Raw genomic sequence first — 15440 nt, forward strand, 5'->3', positions numbered from 1 at the left:
GGCCACCCGTTGCTCAGCATAACAATAACACAAACATATACGTCTTGGAGGATATTCTCTATTCTATCAAACCAACAAAATAGAGTGGTGAAAAGTGATGTCCTGAACCACGCTTCTGGAGGAACATAAGCACTTTCCTACGCTGAGTCCTTGACATTTCGTACATTCAGCCATAGCAGTGGGAAACCCACGAACAAAGACCCTAAACTGCACTCCCGCAGTCAGAATAATCATCACGAGCACAGACAGGACCAGGATATGTTGAACAAGAAAAAGCGGTCTCTTCATGCAAGATAAGTTACAGGAAGCCACGCGTCATGACACCCGCTTAAAGTCCCACAGTTTCGGAGGTATATCTTTTGTACAAAGTGAGACTACCAGCGAATTGCCCTAGACACTCTGGCCGACTCTTCACCCACCATAAAAGTCCGTCTATGACTTCTCGAGCTCAGCAAGAATCTTCTCTCCCTTGGCGCGTGCTGACTCGAAGTCACCGACCATGTAGAAAGCACCTAGAAACGTTAGTTATACGCTGTGAAGACAGATATGGAGAAAACTCACCCTCGGGAAGGTCATCACCCTCACCAGTCAAGATAGCCTTGAATGATCGGATGGTGTCCTTGAGGTCGACAAGCTTGCCCTCAATACCAGTGAAGACCTGGGCGACAGCGAAAGGCTGGCTCAGGAAACGCTGGATCTTACGGGCACGCTCGACGGTAAGCTTGTCGGCTTCCGACAATTCGTCCATACCGAGAATGGCAATGATATCCTGGAGCGACTTGTACTCCTGGAGAATCTGCTGGACACGGGTGGCGGTGTCGTAGTGGTCCTGACCGATGACACGGGGGTCCAACATACGGGACTTGGAGTCAAGAGGGTCGACGGCGGGGTAGATACCCAACTCGGAGATACCACGGGACAAGACAGTGGTGGCGTCCAAATGGGCGAAGGTGGTGGCGGGGGCAGGGTCAGTCAAATCGTCAGCGGGCACGTAGACGGCCTGGACGGAGGTGATGGAACCCTTGGTGGTGGTGGTAATACGCTCCTGCATGACACCCATGTCGATGGCGAGGGTGGGCTGGTAACCGACGGCAGAGGGGATACGACCAAGAAGAGCAGACACCTCGGAACCGGCCTGGGTGAAACGGAAAATGTTGTCAATGAAGAGCAACACATCCTGACCCTCCTCGTCACGGAAGTACTCAGCGACGGTAAGACCAGTAAGAGCGACACGGGCACGAGCACCCGGGGGCTCGTTCATCTGACCGAAGACAAGGGCGACCTTGGAGTCACCGTCAAGCTGAATGACGGAAGTCTCCTGCATCTCGTGGTACAGATCGTTACCCTCACGGGTACGCTCACCGACACCAGTGAAGACAGAGAAACCACCGTGGGCCTTGGCGATGTTGTTCTGCTTACCGTTAGCTATTGCTCAACCTGCAAACATTCTGTGTCCTTACAATCAGCTCCTGAATGAAGACAGTCTTTCCGACACCAGCACCTCCGAAGAGACCAATCTTTCCACCACGAGCGTAAGGAGCCAACAGGTCGACAACCTTGATACCAGTAACAAGGACCTCAGCGGAGGTGGACTGCTCGGTGAACTCCGGAGGATCGGCATGGATGGGGGCGTACTTGGTGGCCTTGATGGGACCACGCTCGTCAATGGGGTCACCAGTGACGTTCATGATACGACCAAGGGTACCGTGACCAACGGGAATCTTGATGGGAGCACCGGTGTCGGTGGCCTTGGAACCGCGGACGAGACCCTCGGTACCGTCCATGGCAATACATCTGACGACGTTCTCACCCAAATGTTGCTGTGTTGAATCAGTGATGCCGTTCCACATATCCGATGCTTGGCGTCCTTACAGCAACTTCGAGAATCAACTTCTGGTCACCGTTCTGGGTTGTGACAGCGTTAAGAATGGCAGGGAGCTGCTCGGTGTCGAACTTGACCTGCAATTGGTTGTCAGTAGCCGTTGTCTTGATGCGATCGCTAATGGCGAAGTCAAAACTCCACCACCATCGACCAGAAAACTTTTCCTGAAGAGACAGATAGTACTGACATCCACAATAGCACCAATAACTTGGTGAATCTTGCCATCCTTTGTAGCATCCGTGCTGGCGAAGCGTGTGGACATAGCTGGGGCGAAGCTCTTCTTCATGGGCGAAAATGCGCTGCGGCGGATGGCCGGCCTGCGCATGGAGGCGCGGAGCGCCTGCTGGATCCCACTATCGAAATAGGCGTCAGTCCATCTCAATTCATCGTCAATTGGACTCAGTGGGCGTTTGGCTTACCTCTTCAGCATTGTGAGATATGTGGTAGACGGATTGGTGAGTGGAGAGAGGGTGGGTTGGTGAGGAAAGAGCTTCTCACAGCTCGACAAGAAGGCGGACGGCGTTCCAAGAGATCCGTGCGCGACTAGTGCCCACCAGGTTAGTTAATGGCGAGGAGACAACCCAGACAAGTTAACTTCCCCACGATATCTAGAGCACGTTCCTAGAATACCATCAATTTTCAGATGGAGTGGCTCTCACCCTCTGAAGTTGGCATGTCACTCCACATGCATACCCTCTCGATCAATGTTACGACGCCTAACGCCCCCTTCCGATTTGCCCCGATCGGATAACCGCCTCGAGATCTCACAACCATAAACTGGATGCCGATGCTTTTTCTAAGAAGACTCCGTTCTGATTTATCTTTACACCAAGATATACCCTGGAGGTAGTCGCTGAGAAACGCATTGGCAGGCTACATGGCGGCAGCATATGTATGCTTCAAGCATCAGGTAAAAACCGTGTTGTGTTCAATCTAAGTCTTACCCCAAACTGTACCCTAAAGGTATTCGCTAGAACTTTCATAGCTGTGCCACGCCATAACAGATGATGTATGCTTCAGGTGCTCAGTAAAGTTGAGAGAACTGCATATATTGTACACTGCTTTGGAAAGTAAGATCTTATCTAAACATATCTTCATTTACTCTTTTCGATCTTGGGTTTCTTCGGCCCAACAAAGTTGCATAATGCACCACCGTTCACAGCAATAACCTTCCATCCCTCGGGTACTACCTCAAACTCCTCGCTCTCTTTCTCTGTTGCGCTCAATTTCCAGATCTTTCCAGTCTGTCTATCGAACCACTCCCTTCCCTCGTCTGTCTGCACCAATTCACCCAGGACAAACTTCGTTACAGCATTGCTGTCTTTGGGGCTGATCGATTCGGGGAGCTTCTGGATGTCCACATCGAATTTACGTTTACCATCTATCTGAACTACACACTTGCGTGTCGTGGTGAGAAGTGGTATGATGGCGAGATCGGCGGTTGGGAAGCTTCTTGCAAAGACGGTTTGTACACCGCCTTCATGCGTTTGAGATATGGTACAGGTATTCAATTGGTGCCAGGCTTCCTCGGCGACACCAGGAGCGATTGGGGCAAGCATGCGAACGAGGTGCGCCATAGAGTACCATTTGAGATATGGTGTAAGGGAAGACGCATGTGGAGTGTCCCAGATAGTGTTCGTCAGCGTCATTAGATCGCTGATGATGGTGTTCAGAGAGTATGTCTGCGAGTACGATTCGGTGACACTGGCGATGGTTTCTTGTGTTTTGATCCAGAGCTTCGCTTCATCTGGCCTGATAGTAGACACCAAGCTTTCGCGTGTGGCGTTCTTAGAGTCCCCACTTGTCGAAGCATCTTGCAGAATGTTGAGGAGTTTCTTGTCGACATGTTCCGGTACCACGAACCTTTTGACCTCATCGTCAGGTATCCATGGTGCGGTTGACAGCTTGATCACTCGATGTAACCACCGTTGTACCCCAGTGATCTTCTTCTCATCCCATTCGAGCACGTCACTGACGGGTGCTTGGAAAAGCATATGCGCACGCGTTGCGTCTGCGCCATACTTGGCGATTGTGGCACCTGGGTCCACGCCATTGTACTTGCTCTTCGACATCTTTTCGAAGCTAACGTTTGGAGTAACCCCGCTAGCCTTGATGATGGGCTTGGAGGGGTTTGTCAGGTCAACCTCATCTGGCCGCAAGAAGCGACCATTTTCGGGGTCTGTAAATGTCTCTCCGTGTACCATACCTTGAGTGATGAGACGTGTGAAAGGCTCGCCGTTTGTCAGATAACCTTTGGGCCATGTTGGAGTGGTTGCAAGGAACTTGGATATGAAGCGTGCGTACAGCAGATGGAGAATCGCGTGTTCTACACCGCCGACATAGAGGTCTACTGGCATACCGCTATTAGTCTTCGCCGGATCAACCAAGGCATGCTCGTTCTTCGGATCTAAGAACCTGAAGAAATACCAAGATGAGTCCATGAAAGTGTCCATAGTATCGGTCTCGCGCTCAGCAGCCGAGCCGCACTTCGGACAATTGGTCTTCTTCCAATTCTCGTCTTCTGCCAATGGGTTGCCTTTGCGGCCCTCGAAGAAACTGTCAGGCAGGTTTGGTAACTCGACAGGAAGGTCCTTCTCAGGCACAGGAACAGCCCCACAAGAGTCACAATGGACGATAGGGATGGGTGCACCCCAGTAACGCTGCCGACTGATCAACCAATCTCGAAGTCGCCAGTTTGCGGTTTTCTGGGCTGGCTTTCCGGTGTTGATTATCGCTTGCACAACCTCATTCGCAGCTCGCTTCGAAGTCATGCCACCGAAGTGCTCTATGTCAGCAGCAACAAAGCCTTTCTCAGTCACAGGTGTGTCTTTGCCACTGCGTGGTACAAGCGGCAGTGGTAGGGTGCCTTTCTTAGCGGATACAACGACTCTGACTGGCTCATCACCAACATTTGTTCGCCAAAAGGCATGGTCTCGCGTATCGTGACCTGGGACGCCCATTACGGCGCCAGAGCCATAATCGTCCAAAACGTATGGAGCCACGTATACAGGAACACAAGGTCCCGTAGAGCCCTGTACATGAGCAAGCGGGTTGCGCGCTACAATCCTTCGCAGCTTGAACCCCTCCTTGGTGTCTGGAGGTAGCTCTTTTGCTCGCTCCATAAAGGCGCGAAGCTCCTCATCTTCGATGGCCAGCTGCTGGACGATTGGATGGCGCAACGAGAGGGCAATGTATTGCACTCCGAACAATGTATCAGCTCTGGTAGTGAAGACATCGACAGGCTCAAAGCGCATCTCGCTGTCAGTCGAGACGATGTCGAACCAAAGTTGCGCGCCTTCAGACTTGCCGATCCAGTTTCTCTGCATGGCAAGGACCTTCTCAGGCCACCTTCCATTTCGTGCAAGAGCATCCAGATCCTTTAAAAGAGGCTCTTGAAACTCCTTGATTTTCAGAAACCATTGCTTCAGCATCACCTTCTCGACCTTTGCGCCGGAGCGCCAGGAGCAGCCATTGGCGTCTACTTGTTCGTTCGCGAGGACGGTTTTATCGACGGGGTCGTAGTTCACGAGGGATTCGGCTTGGTAGGCTAGCCCACGTTCATGAAGCATAAGGAAGATGCGCTGGGTGTGTTTGTAGAAGTGGGGATCGCATGTTCGTATTTCCTACATAGATTGATCAGCCCATGCTTGACTACATCAATCGTTTCCCATACAGCGTCCCAGTCCCAGCGTCCGCCCATTTCCTGCATCTGACTCTTCATAGTCTCAATGTTTTGTAGTGTCCATTTCTCCGGATGTACTCCTCGCTCGATCGCTGCGTTCTCAGCCGGTAGACCAAATGCATCCCATCCGATGGGGTGTAGGACCTTGTAACCCTGCATATGCTTGTACCTGGAGAGAACATCGGATATGGTGTATACGCGCAAGTGGCCGAGATGGAGCGTGCCTGAGGGGTATGGGAACATGGGCAGCACGTATGCGTTGCCTCTGTCGGACTCCTGCAAGTTGTGCCATTGGGAAGATAGTCGATCCCAGTGTGGTTGCCATTTCGCAGTGAGCGATTCGACTTTGATTCCTTCAGCTCTTGACTTCCTCTCCAACGTGCCCGCCCATCGTAAAGCTATACGCGATCGGAGGACTGGGAGACGTGGGGCGCGCCGCCGGCCTACGGATTGCAGACTGAGACCACGCATCACCTAGTCGTATGCGCATGTCGTACACTTGTCGTATTCATAGTCGGAAGGATGCGCAACCAGATCTACGCCAAGCCTCCAGTTGTGAACGGCTCCCACTTTTTCTGGCTTATCGATAACACGAGGCTCGTGCAAACACTTTGGATGTCTGACGACTACGAAGAAGAAGGTCGTCTACTCACGTTGTGTCTATGATGTAACCTGGAGGGACACACCGTCTTTCATTTGTTTAGACATCAACGCCGAGTTTGGAGAATACCTCCACGGCATATGCAGTGTGCAAAGATGAGCTTCCACAACCCAATGTAGCCTCCAGAGCTAGCGTCGAAACGGGAGCTAGTCCCATGACGGCATAGGAGCCCGTCGGTTTCAACAGCGCATGCAAGCTTCACCACTCATACACGGCAGCTGTGAATGCTTGACAAAGGGGTGCTGGATACTACCCCTATATACTACTTCGCTTACCATATCATATCTTCCCTCCATGGCTAGCAGGTAGAGTTGCGCGCAGCTCTTCCAAATCTCCTCCGCATCATGGCCGGTCGCTACTCCAACCTCCCACCGCCGACTCGCGATTCGCTTGAACTTGCCTCATTGGCCTCCTCGTCGCACCCTTCACGGCGGACTTCCGAAGAGTCTTCTACTTCGGGCGCGCCTTCTTCGCGCAGACTGTCCTTTGACGATGAGGACCCTTTGTCAGAACTGAACCCTGCCGGCCACGATCCGAACAGACCACGGCACAATCGCTCGTACAGCGTATCCTCAGCCTTCGATTTCGCGCCCAACCTATTTCCCCTCTCTAGCACCGCGCAGGGATATACAGCACTGGGCGCGCCTTCAAACCCAGCCCTAGACCCGTCGAATGCGCTTAATGGCGGCTCATTGGAGAAGAACAAGAGTTTAACATACCTCAATGGATTGTCCTTGGTAATTGGGCTTATAATCGGAAGTGGCATCTTCTCCTCGCCATCACAAGTCAACAAGAATGCTGGATCACCAGGCGCGTCCCTTATAGTCTGGGTCGTGGCTGGTATTCTGGCCTGGACAGGTGCCGCGAGTTATGCAGAGCTCGGAGGTGCCATACCACTGAATGGTGGTGCACAAGTCTATTTGTCTAAAATTTTCGGAGAATGGGCGGGATTCTTATTTACATGGTGCGCAGTCGTGGTGCTGAAGCCGGGTTCAGCAGCCATCATTGCAATAATATTTGGAGAGTACCTGGTGCGCGCAATAATTGGTGCCGAAGCTGTAGACGCGAGCACATGGTTGAACAAGGGCGTGGCTCTGGTGGGACTGGTGGCCGTTACGTTACTCAACTGTGTATCCACAAAGCTGGGCACAAGAAGTGCCGACGTCTTCATGTTTCTGAAGTTCTTTGCACTCACGGGAGTCACAGTAATCGGTATCGTAGTTGCAGCAACGGGGCTCTCGTACAAGGGCGACGCGAACGAGGACTGGAAGAATCGCGGTTGGTTTGAGGATACTAGTGAAAACGTTAGCAATTGGGCCGTGGCACTCTATGCCGGACTTTGGGCTTTCGATGGTTGGGATAACGTACGTCAATACTCTTGCAATTCATCAACTTCTACTGACGGTACCAGGTCAATTACGTGACTGCCGAGTTCAAAAACCCAACCCGTGACCTTCCTCGCGTCATCCACACCTCCCTCCCACTCGTCATACTCTGCTACATCCTAGCCAACATATCCTACTTCCTCGTACTCCCCACCTCTGTCATCGAATCCTCCAACACCGTCGCCGTAGCTTTTGGATCACAAGTATTTGGTCCCATTGGCTCCTTCATCCTCGCACTGTTTGTCTCGGGATCATGTTTCGGCGCATTGAACGCAACAACATTCACATCTGGCCGCCTTGTCTACGCTGCCGGAAAAGAAGGCTACCTTCCTTCTCTATTCGGAAATATCGGTCTAGGAAAGAACCATAGGGCAATCCGCTTGCACAGCATGAACGCAACACAAGGGAAAAGCAAGATACCCAAGAAGCTAGTGAGCTGGTTTGCAGATGCTGATGCAGGCTTCTTCTTCACACCTATTTCTGCCATGGTACTCAACGCCGTCCTCACAGCCATCTACATCGTGGTTGGCTCTTTCGACACCCTTGTCACCTTCTATGGCGTGGCAGGGTACGCGTTCTATTTCCAAACCGTGCTTGGCCTCATTATTCTTCGCGTCCGCGAACCAGATCTAGAACGCCCGTACAAAACTTGGATCACCACGCCCATCATCTTCTGCTGCGTTAGTCTCTTCCTGCTGAGCAGAGCCGTGTTCGCGGAGCCATTGCAGACATTACTCGTCGTAGCGTTCATGGTAGTGGGCTTAGTGATTTGGTTCGCATGGGTAGGAAGGCGAAGAGGGAAAGAGCAAACCAAGTTCCGTATGCCAGAAGAAGGCAACGAGAAAGTGGGTTGGAAGTTCTGGCAACGCTGGAGACGATGAAATAGTATAATCTTGTTCTGTAGTATAAGCGTCATGGTTGTATAAGTTACGTAGCAATGAAGGAATGATATCAATGCGTACGTGTTGTGTTCCACCGTTGGCGTCATTCGCGTCATCAGTTCCTTGCATACCGACGCATCTCGTCTTAAGCCAGGATGAAGGGATGGACGATCTATCAATTGGCCCGACTGGGCAATGACCAAGTGAAGACCCTAGCATCGTTCGTGCAAGAACCAGTATTCCAAATCTTGGACTTCTCTCCAGGGCAAGCAAGCCGGAACCTGGGTGGGAATTAAGCGTAGATCCACCATTTTCCATTCGCCTTTTGTTTCGAGCAGATGAGTCGAACGCATGGTGATGCGACTAACACGTGGCTGGGCAATACTATAAAGTGAGCGGTCACAAGGGTTTCGGTTACTAATCTTTCGGTGGAGAATAGGTAGGACGGGCATATGGATGAGCGGCTGAGATTGGATGTCAAATAACTAAAGGGCCTATTCGCGTTGACAGAAATATTGAGATAATCTACACACAGTACCGAGGAAGCTAGTTTCTTATAAGGAGTACCATTGAAAGAATATCTTTAGTCGTAGGTACAACTCGAAAAATGAACCTCCTCGTATGGGCTATCGACGACCCAACAATGAGCCACCAGGGTGTAGAATATAGGAATGAGGACATGAAGAGATGGTTTTCATTTGTTTATATTTCTGCTACTTTCGAATCGAACCAACGAGATTGACAGACTCTGCTCGTGTACTATATGTAACAGAAGATCGACTACCGCCTTCTTGAATAATTACGAAGCTCAATGAAGAGGCAATGGGGGGATAAATGAGATGTGAAGAAAGATAACTGGGGAATAGGGGGAGAGGAAGAGATGGAAAGGTATGGGTATAGAGAGCGGATGTACTGTGCCCAATTCCGTAGCAGGGTGCGCAGCACCGGTGTCGTGAATGAATGTTCGTATCGTAAACGACGTGACGAAGAAGGCCCGGAAGGGTCTGAAGGCCTATAGTAAGCCCATGACCTTCATGCAACAAGGCCAAGATGGCCTGTGCGAGACGCTGTCGCAGGAGTTGTGCAAACATGAAACCGAAACCGTAACGCCTGTGTGGGTATGTTGCCCAGACACGAACCACTCAAGTCACCGAAGCAAAGAAACAAGAAATCCAGAGACCTGCATCTCCCCAGGTTATCGTACAGCGGCTCGTCGCCGATTCCGGTCTAGCGATAGAAAGGAAAAAAGACCCGAGAAAAGCACCCTTGTGTTTCATGCGATGCCACTCAAAGCAGACCGCTCAGATCCAGCCATTGGGTGGTGGGTTTCGTGACATTGTGCCTGCACCAAGCGGAATGCGGGCTGTGGGTGACGGAGATGCACGGCCACTGTTTGATTGTGCGAGGTTGGTAACTGATGCTGGTGTCGCTGGTTGTGATGATGTGGTGGGTGAACCAACTGAGGCAACGGGTGTTACAGGGTTCATCCGCAGTCCGCTTATGCAGGCAGGTGCGGGGACGGCAGGTTGTGTAGGAGTTGCAAAGCGTGGGGGAGGGTTTGGCGATTTCGGTGGCGGAGAGGGCAGTAACTTCTCGCGCTGAGCCTGAAGATAGGCGCTAGATTGAGCTGCCGGGGTGAGAGGGAAGGCCGGGGTCCGTCCCGGGCTGTTTGCTCTGGGTCGAGTTGGCGAGTCACCACGCGGGGGTGGTTGGGGGAATGTGCTGGGGCTGGGCATCTCCTCTGATGGTGATGTGTTTGTTGTAGAAGGCTTCTGGATCGGGAGACCCAAGGAATTTTCACTTGAATCGGTAACGCCTCGCTGTAACGGTGGTGTATCCCGTTCGGCTCTTGTACATTTGGCTGCTGCAAGTGTCGCAGGCGCAACTGAGAAACGGAGGCCAATCTGAACTGTTGCGCTGCTATCGGTGCTTTGCATGCGCTGGTGCCGTTCTGCAAAAGGTAGCTTGGGCTTGCTAAGGAAGTCGAAAGCATCGCTGACATTGGTGACCGAGCCTCGTCGTGTAAAGCGGCGTAGGGCAAGCTTGGAAACCGAGGGACCGTCTGACGTAGCCTTCGGATCGTAGACAGTAGGGGGAAGGCGAGGTACCTCTTCTGCGCGTGTTGGGAACAGGGAGTAGCTTTGCTTACGTTCATGTGTTGTAGCGTCGTTATCGAGAGCAGGTGGTAGAGGCCATTTTGTGAGATCGATCGGGCTTCCAGGTTTGGTCGATGCCGGTGTCAAAGCTCGCTCTGGTCGTTCGAAGTACTCGGGGTCAAAGTCGCCACGGTTCTTCTCTGGCCCAACGTCAATGAGACCCTGTTGGCTGTGTAGACGCTGAGTTGTTTGTAGTGCCATTGGGCCGCTGATCTGCATCTCCAAATCGCTAGGGCCGAAGAACCGGATCTTTGGTCGTTGTTGTTTCGCAGGAGCCTTGAGTTCTTCAATGGGACGAATGACCATTCGTGTCGCATTCGTACGAAGGAAGAGGTGGAAGAAGGTGATGACCATTCCTGAGGAGAAGAGCGAGATTTCAGCGATCCGAGAAGCGGCTAGTGCTTCCATAAATTCTCGTCGAAGAGACTGAACTTCCACCGGGATGACGAGAGTCTACTATTGTCAGCTAGGGAAGCTAGGGAAGTAGTATGAATACTTACGTAGATCAGTGCAGCCACAATCAAGAAGTAGGTCATGCGTGAAGCTGAGATACGCTCATTGTGATCCAGATCCGGCGTTCTCATCAGTTGAATGCTGATCAGGGCGGCCACCAAGAGTAAGAGAAAAACAAGAACCGAAAGAAAGATCAACATAAGAAGATCGTATCGCATAGGAAACCAGATGAGACCACCAAAACAGGTGTTTGGCGATGGCCAGGCAACGGTTGGCATCCAGGTGAGTAGAAGCATGAACGATACAACGGCGATACAGATTATCGTGTTCCACTTGCCGCGTGGGGCGAATCGGTCTTGTTTGTAGGCTCTGACCACTACTTCGATACCGAAAACCAAGGTGATGTATCCGATCAGAAATATAGCTGCCACCCGTCAGTCTCTTCGTCCGCAAATCGCAACGTATACTAGGCGTACCAGGAAATGTGACCATTGCCAATCCGCGACAACTCCTTGAAAACACACTATGAAGTGTAGTGCCCTGCACTGATACGAAGATGATTTGTTGTAGAACGGCACCGCAGGCCAACGCGAGCGGGAAAGTCTCGGCAGGGTGGACATTGTGTAATGCATTGAACCTCCTAGAGCTTGTTAGCTAATCTTCAAGCCTCCATTACTCTGCACTGACTTCTTCCTGGGTAGAACCTGAAGAGCTGCTGCTCGTCGCGCGTCCGACACGATTCGATGGACCGTCAATAATGTCAAAGCAAGGCTAAATGCTCCCAGGGTAAGATGTGTCGTTCGAAGCGTTTGTACTTGTTGCAGCTGTAGACTTGCGATAAGTGTCCTTGTTGTGTTTGTTTGTGTCCAGGGAACTTGACGGACAGCCGAAGTGTTGAGAGTTAAGTTGAAGTGCGATCGGACCTCGAGCTGAGGGAAATGGTCGGCCCATGATTCCATCTCGCCGGCCCTAGTTACAACGGGTGTATACGAAATAATATTGTCTCGCTGGTAACCAGCAGCGGCTGAAGAAAGGAAATCGACTAGGTATTCATGGAGACCGTGAGACTGACGTCGTAAACGAAAGAGTAACCAGCTCAGCGTCAAAGAAGGAAATGGCTAAGCCTGCCAGCAGAGCAACGAAAGAAGGGGAAAGAGCGTGAGCATTAGACGTAAGAGACAAGAGACGGGTATGAGACTCCAAACGGTATATGACAAAACCACTGGGCGGTAGCAGCAACGCACGGTTTCGGAACAGCGGTCCTCAGGCGTCTATACAGTCATTGGCTAGAGGACCCGCATTAGCAAAGATCCAGTCGGTTCATATTACAGGTCGCATCTTCCCGCAATGGGTAGAAGTGGAGTTTCAACCTCATGCGAGCCACACGCATACTACTAGGTAACCTGGGCAGCGGAAGCAGCGAAACCCGTGTAGGCACCGTTGCGCCGAACACTAGTCGGCTGCCTTGGAAAACCCTCTCGCTCTGGCCTTGCCGTGATATCGACCGGGTTGAACGGGTTCAGTAAGACGTCATTGCTTGACGTTGCCGTACTGGCCGTCTCCGTCAGGGTCCAGTGAACCTCCCCCCTTCGCCCTCATCATAGCGCAACCGTACTCTTCGAGTTGGTTGTTGTTTGAACCGCGTAATTTCTTCTGACGCTGAGCACTATACTTGGATTCATGGGTGGCTATTTCAAGCACGGAAGCGCTGATGTAGAGAATGGCGCAAAGTCGGTGGTGGTGAGGTGGATGTGGTCGGACTAGAGTTCTGATGCGAGCTGGGTTTAGACTGTGCCGCAGATCCTCGCTTCAACCCTGTCCGAGACACTGCGAACTCCAGAACCCCTGTCGGCTCAACGGTCGCCGGGAGGGCCTGGTAAGTTCATGACACGGTCTGCAGTGGATCGGTTAGTGACGAGGTATAAGCAATGTATTATAGAAAACGGAGGGTGATGGGTAAAGCCACGAGGCAATGCTACATCAAGTGTTGTAGATGGGCCAGTCTTGCACACCCGACCAGTAGGAATGATTCAAAGACATAGGTGTAAGATTGAAGGACGCGATAGATCTCTCGGAATGCAAGACGGAAGGAGCCGATTGAGATGATCAGATGGGGTATTGAGTCGAACCACAACCTGGCGCAGCTAGGTTCTCCACTGAACAGACTTTCCAACTACTGGATCCGTCAAGCGGCATGGACAATCGTGGCGCAGAAAAGCATCATGTTCGAGACGATTGTACATCGTCAAATACGCAACACCTCACAACGATCAGTATGTGCACCGTTACAGGCTGCCCCATAGCCGCTGTCATTAAGATTTCAGCGGCTACAAAGTGGTACAGTCACATTCACGTCGTAGTACCCTGGCTGTCACGTCGTAACCGACATGGTCGGGAGTTTGATCCGGCAAGCCACCAAAGCCAAGATGGAGTAGAGAAGGACTTGCAAATCTTACTATAACAGGCGGTGCACGAAGTTCGTGAAGGCATAATGATGCACATATTGGAAGAGGAGAACTTTCGAGAAGACCAAGCCACTGGTCTTTACACTGCCCCAGCCACACAGGACGAGACACAGGGGCGTGCCTCAGAATATTCTCCGATAATGCAAATCACGAACTGGGCGGATGCAAGCATTGTGATCGGTTATCATAGGCAGGATCAACACCAGGAAGGCCAGACAGTGTGAACTGTGAGTTTGTTCTTTTGTTCACAGGTGTCTTGTTGAATGACACCAATGTGACAGTAGGATATTATATTGTGGTCAGAATTTGCCTTATGGGGCTAACCTGCAGAAGTTTTCATGCTCTCGTATGAAGCCTCGCTCAAGCTGACTTTGCATATTCTTCAAGGTACGAAACAAGCAGCTTCGTGCCATCTAGCGAGACCGCATTGTCTGGAGTACCAAGTAAGTTAGCCTGAGTTATTGGAGAGCTTTGCCTTAGGCCGAATCCCGGATTGAGCACGTTAGACCACGTTGGCTTGTAAGGCGCGTAGCCCAACGTACCCTGTAAAGTCACGACTCGAAGCATGACTGACAGCACGATCAATAATATGGGAAGTATACAGGCACTTACAATTACTAGCACGGATGCCTCCCACGCTTCGGTGGCCCTTCAAACCTAGCAGGCCCTTTTTCTCTGCGCCTGCGAGGAAAGCCTTCTCCTTGTCCGCATCCCCACCAGAGACACGGAAGCAGATATTCATCCTGCTGCGTACAGACTTGTCGGGCACGACCTGATAAACATTGGAATACTTTTCAAGCGTCTCGTAGATGAGGCGAGCCTTTTCGTTGGAGACTTCTTCCTGACCACCAATGCGCTTTGTGCCATAAGAGTTGACCAGTCCGGACATGACCTGGCCGGCCACCCATACGTCAAAGATGGGTAGTGTGTTATAAAGTGAGTTGTTCTTCGCGATGGTAGGATAGTCTAGCACAATGGGACCAACAGACAAGTTGAGCTCTCTCATCAGATCAGGCGAAGCTGGGGTGGAGTGTGGCGGTAGGAGTGACTTCCGCATGATCACAATCGCGATACCAGTGTTACCAATATTCTTTTGGGCGCCACCGAAGATGATCGCATACTTGCTCACGTCGACCTTCCGGGAAATGAAGTTTGACGACATATCGGCACAGACCAATGGCGCATCGTCACCCTCAAGGCTCTGAGGGAAAGACGGGAACTCGACTCCGTCCACGGTCTCGTTGTCGCAAAAGTATACGAAGGCAGGCCCACCCTTGGAACGCGATGTGAGGCTCCACTGGTCTTCGGATGCGATCTTGCCAAATTTGCCGTCATTTACTTTGCGCGAGTCGGTGGCTACATTGATGTGCTTGGCTCCTACAAGACGCGCAGCCTCTTGCGATGCCTTGAGCGACCAAGAGCCGGTGACGAGGTAGTCGAGTTTGAGCTCCTCGTCCACGACCTTGCGCAGCCTCTTCATCAACTCCTCCTTGTTGTCGCCCACCTCTTCCGCGATCTTTGCGCGCTTCTTCTCTACCCATATCGAGACAAGGTTGTATACGGTCGCACTGAACTCGCCGCTACCGCCGCTTTGGAGGAAAAGAATCTCGTAGTCGTCGGGGATTTCGAGTAAGTCGCTAAGCGCCTTTTTCGTGTCTGCAAGAATCTCATTGGCTTCTGGAGAGCGATGGGAGATTTCGCAGAGACCGATGCCCTTGTCTTTGTAGTTCAGAAGCACCTGCGATGCCTTCTCGAGGACCTCGGTGGGCAATGGTGCGGGGCCAGCGCCAAAGTAGTTGACGTCAGAGCGGTTGACCATGGTGACAACGGGCTTGGAAGTGAGTAGTGTTGTGTGTAGAGTAAAACCGAAGTTAC

The 15440-nt window shown here is 51.7% G+C and overlaps 5 protein-coding genes across 5 annotated transcripts; 1 reads left to right on the plus strand and 4 right to left on the minus strand.

Moving 5' to 3' along the window:
* Positions 1-432: 432 nt before the first annotated feature.
* Positions 433-2207, minus strand: ALTATR162_LOCUS3359 (uncharacterized protein; the record flags this gene model as incomplete). Its single annotated transcript, XM_043310965.1, has 5 exons — positions 433-512; positions 562-1411; positions 1461-1820; positions 1873-1959; positions 2070-2207. The coding sequence occupies 5 exons, from the start codon at positions 2205-2207 to the stop codon at positions 433-435; spliced, it is 1515 nt and encodes a 504-aa protein (XP_043166900.1).
* Positions 2208-2976: 769 nt separating this feature from the next.
* On the minus strand, positions 2977-6054 carry ALTATR162_LOCUS3360 (uncharacterized protein; the record flags this gene model as incomplete). The annotated part of the gene is made up of 3 exons (XM_043310966.1): positions 2977-5505; positions 5556-5962; positions 6012-6054. 3 exons carry the CDS (start codon positions 6052-6054, stop codon positions 2977-2979), a joined length of 2979 nt encoding a protein of 992 aa, XP_043166901.1.
* A 515-nt stretch (positions 6055-6569) lies between these two features.
* Positions 6570-8491, plus strand: ALTATR162_LOCUS3361 (uncharacterized protein; the record flags this gene model as incomplete). Its single annotated transcript, XM_043310967.1, has 2 exons — positions 6570-7589; positions 7637-8491. 2 exons carry the CDS (start codon positions 6570-6572, stop codon positions 8489-8491), a joined length of 1875 nt encoding a protein of 624 aa, XP_043166902.1.
* A 1301-nt stretch (positions 8492-9792) lies between these two features.
* On the minus strand, positions 9793-12059 carry ALTATR162_LOCUS3362 (uncharacterized protein; the record flags this gene model as incomplete). The annotated part of the gene is made up of 4 exons (XM_043310968.1): positions 9793-11100; positions 11148-11524; positions 11577-11740; positions 11788-12059. The coding sequence occupies 4 exons, from the start codon at positions 12057-12059 to the stop codon at positions 9793-9795; spliced, it is 2121 nt and encodes a 706-aa protein (XP_043166903.1).
* A 1866-nt stretch (positions 12060-13925) lies between these two features.
* ALTATR162_LOCUS3363 (uncharacterized protein) lies at positions 13926-15384 on the minus strand (the record flags this gene model as incomplete). The annotated part of the gene is made up of 2 exons (XM_043310969.1): positions 13926-14134; positions 14178-15384. The coding sequence occupies 2 exons, from the start codon at positions 15382-15384 to the stop codon at positions 13926-13928; spliced, it is 1416 nt and encodes a 471-aa protein (XP_043166904.1).
* Between the last annotated feature and the right edge of the window lie 56 nt (positions 15385-15440).

Source organism: Alternaria atra (assembly GCF_907166805.1).
Source record: "Alternaria atra isolate CS162 genome assembly, contig: 22, whole genome shotgun sequence".
Taxonomy (NCBI): domain Eukaryota; kingdom Fungi; phylum Ascomycota; class Dothideomycetes; order Pleosporales; family Pleosporaceae; genus Alternaria; species Alternaria atra.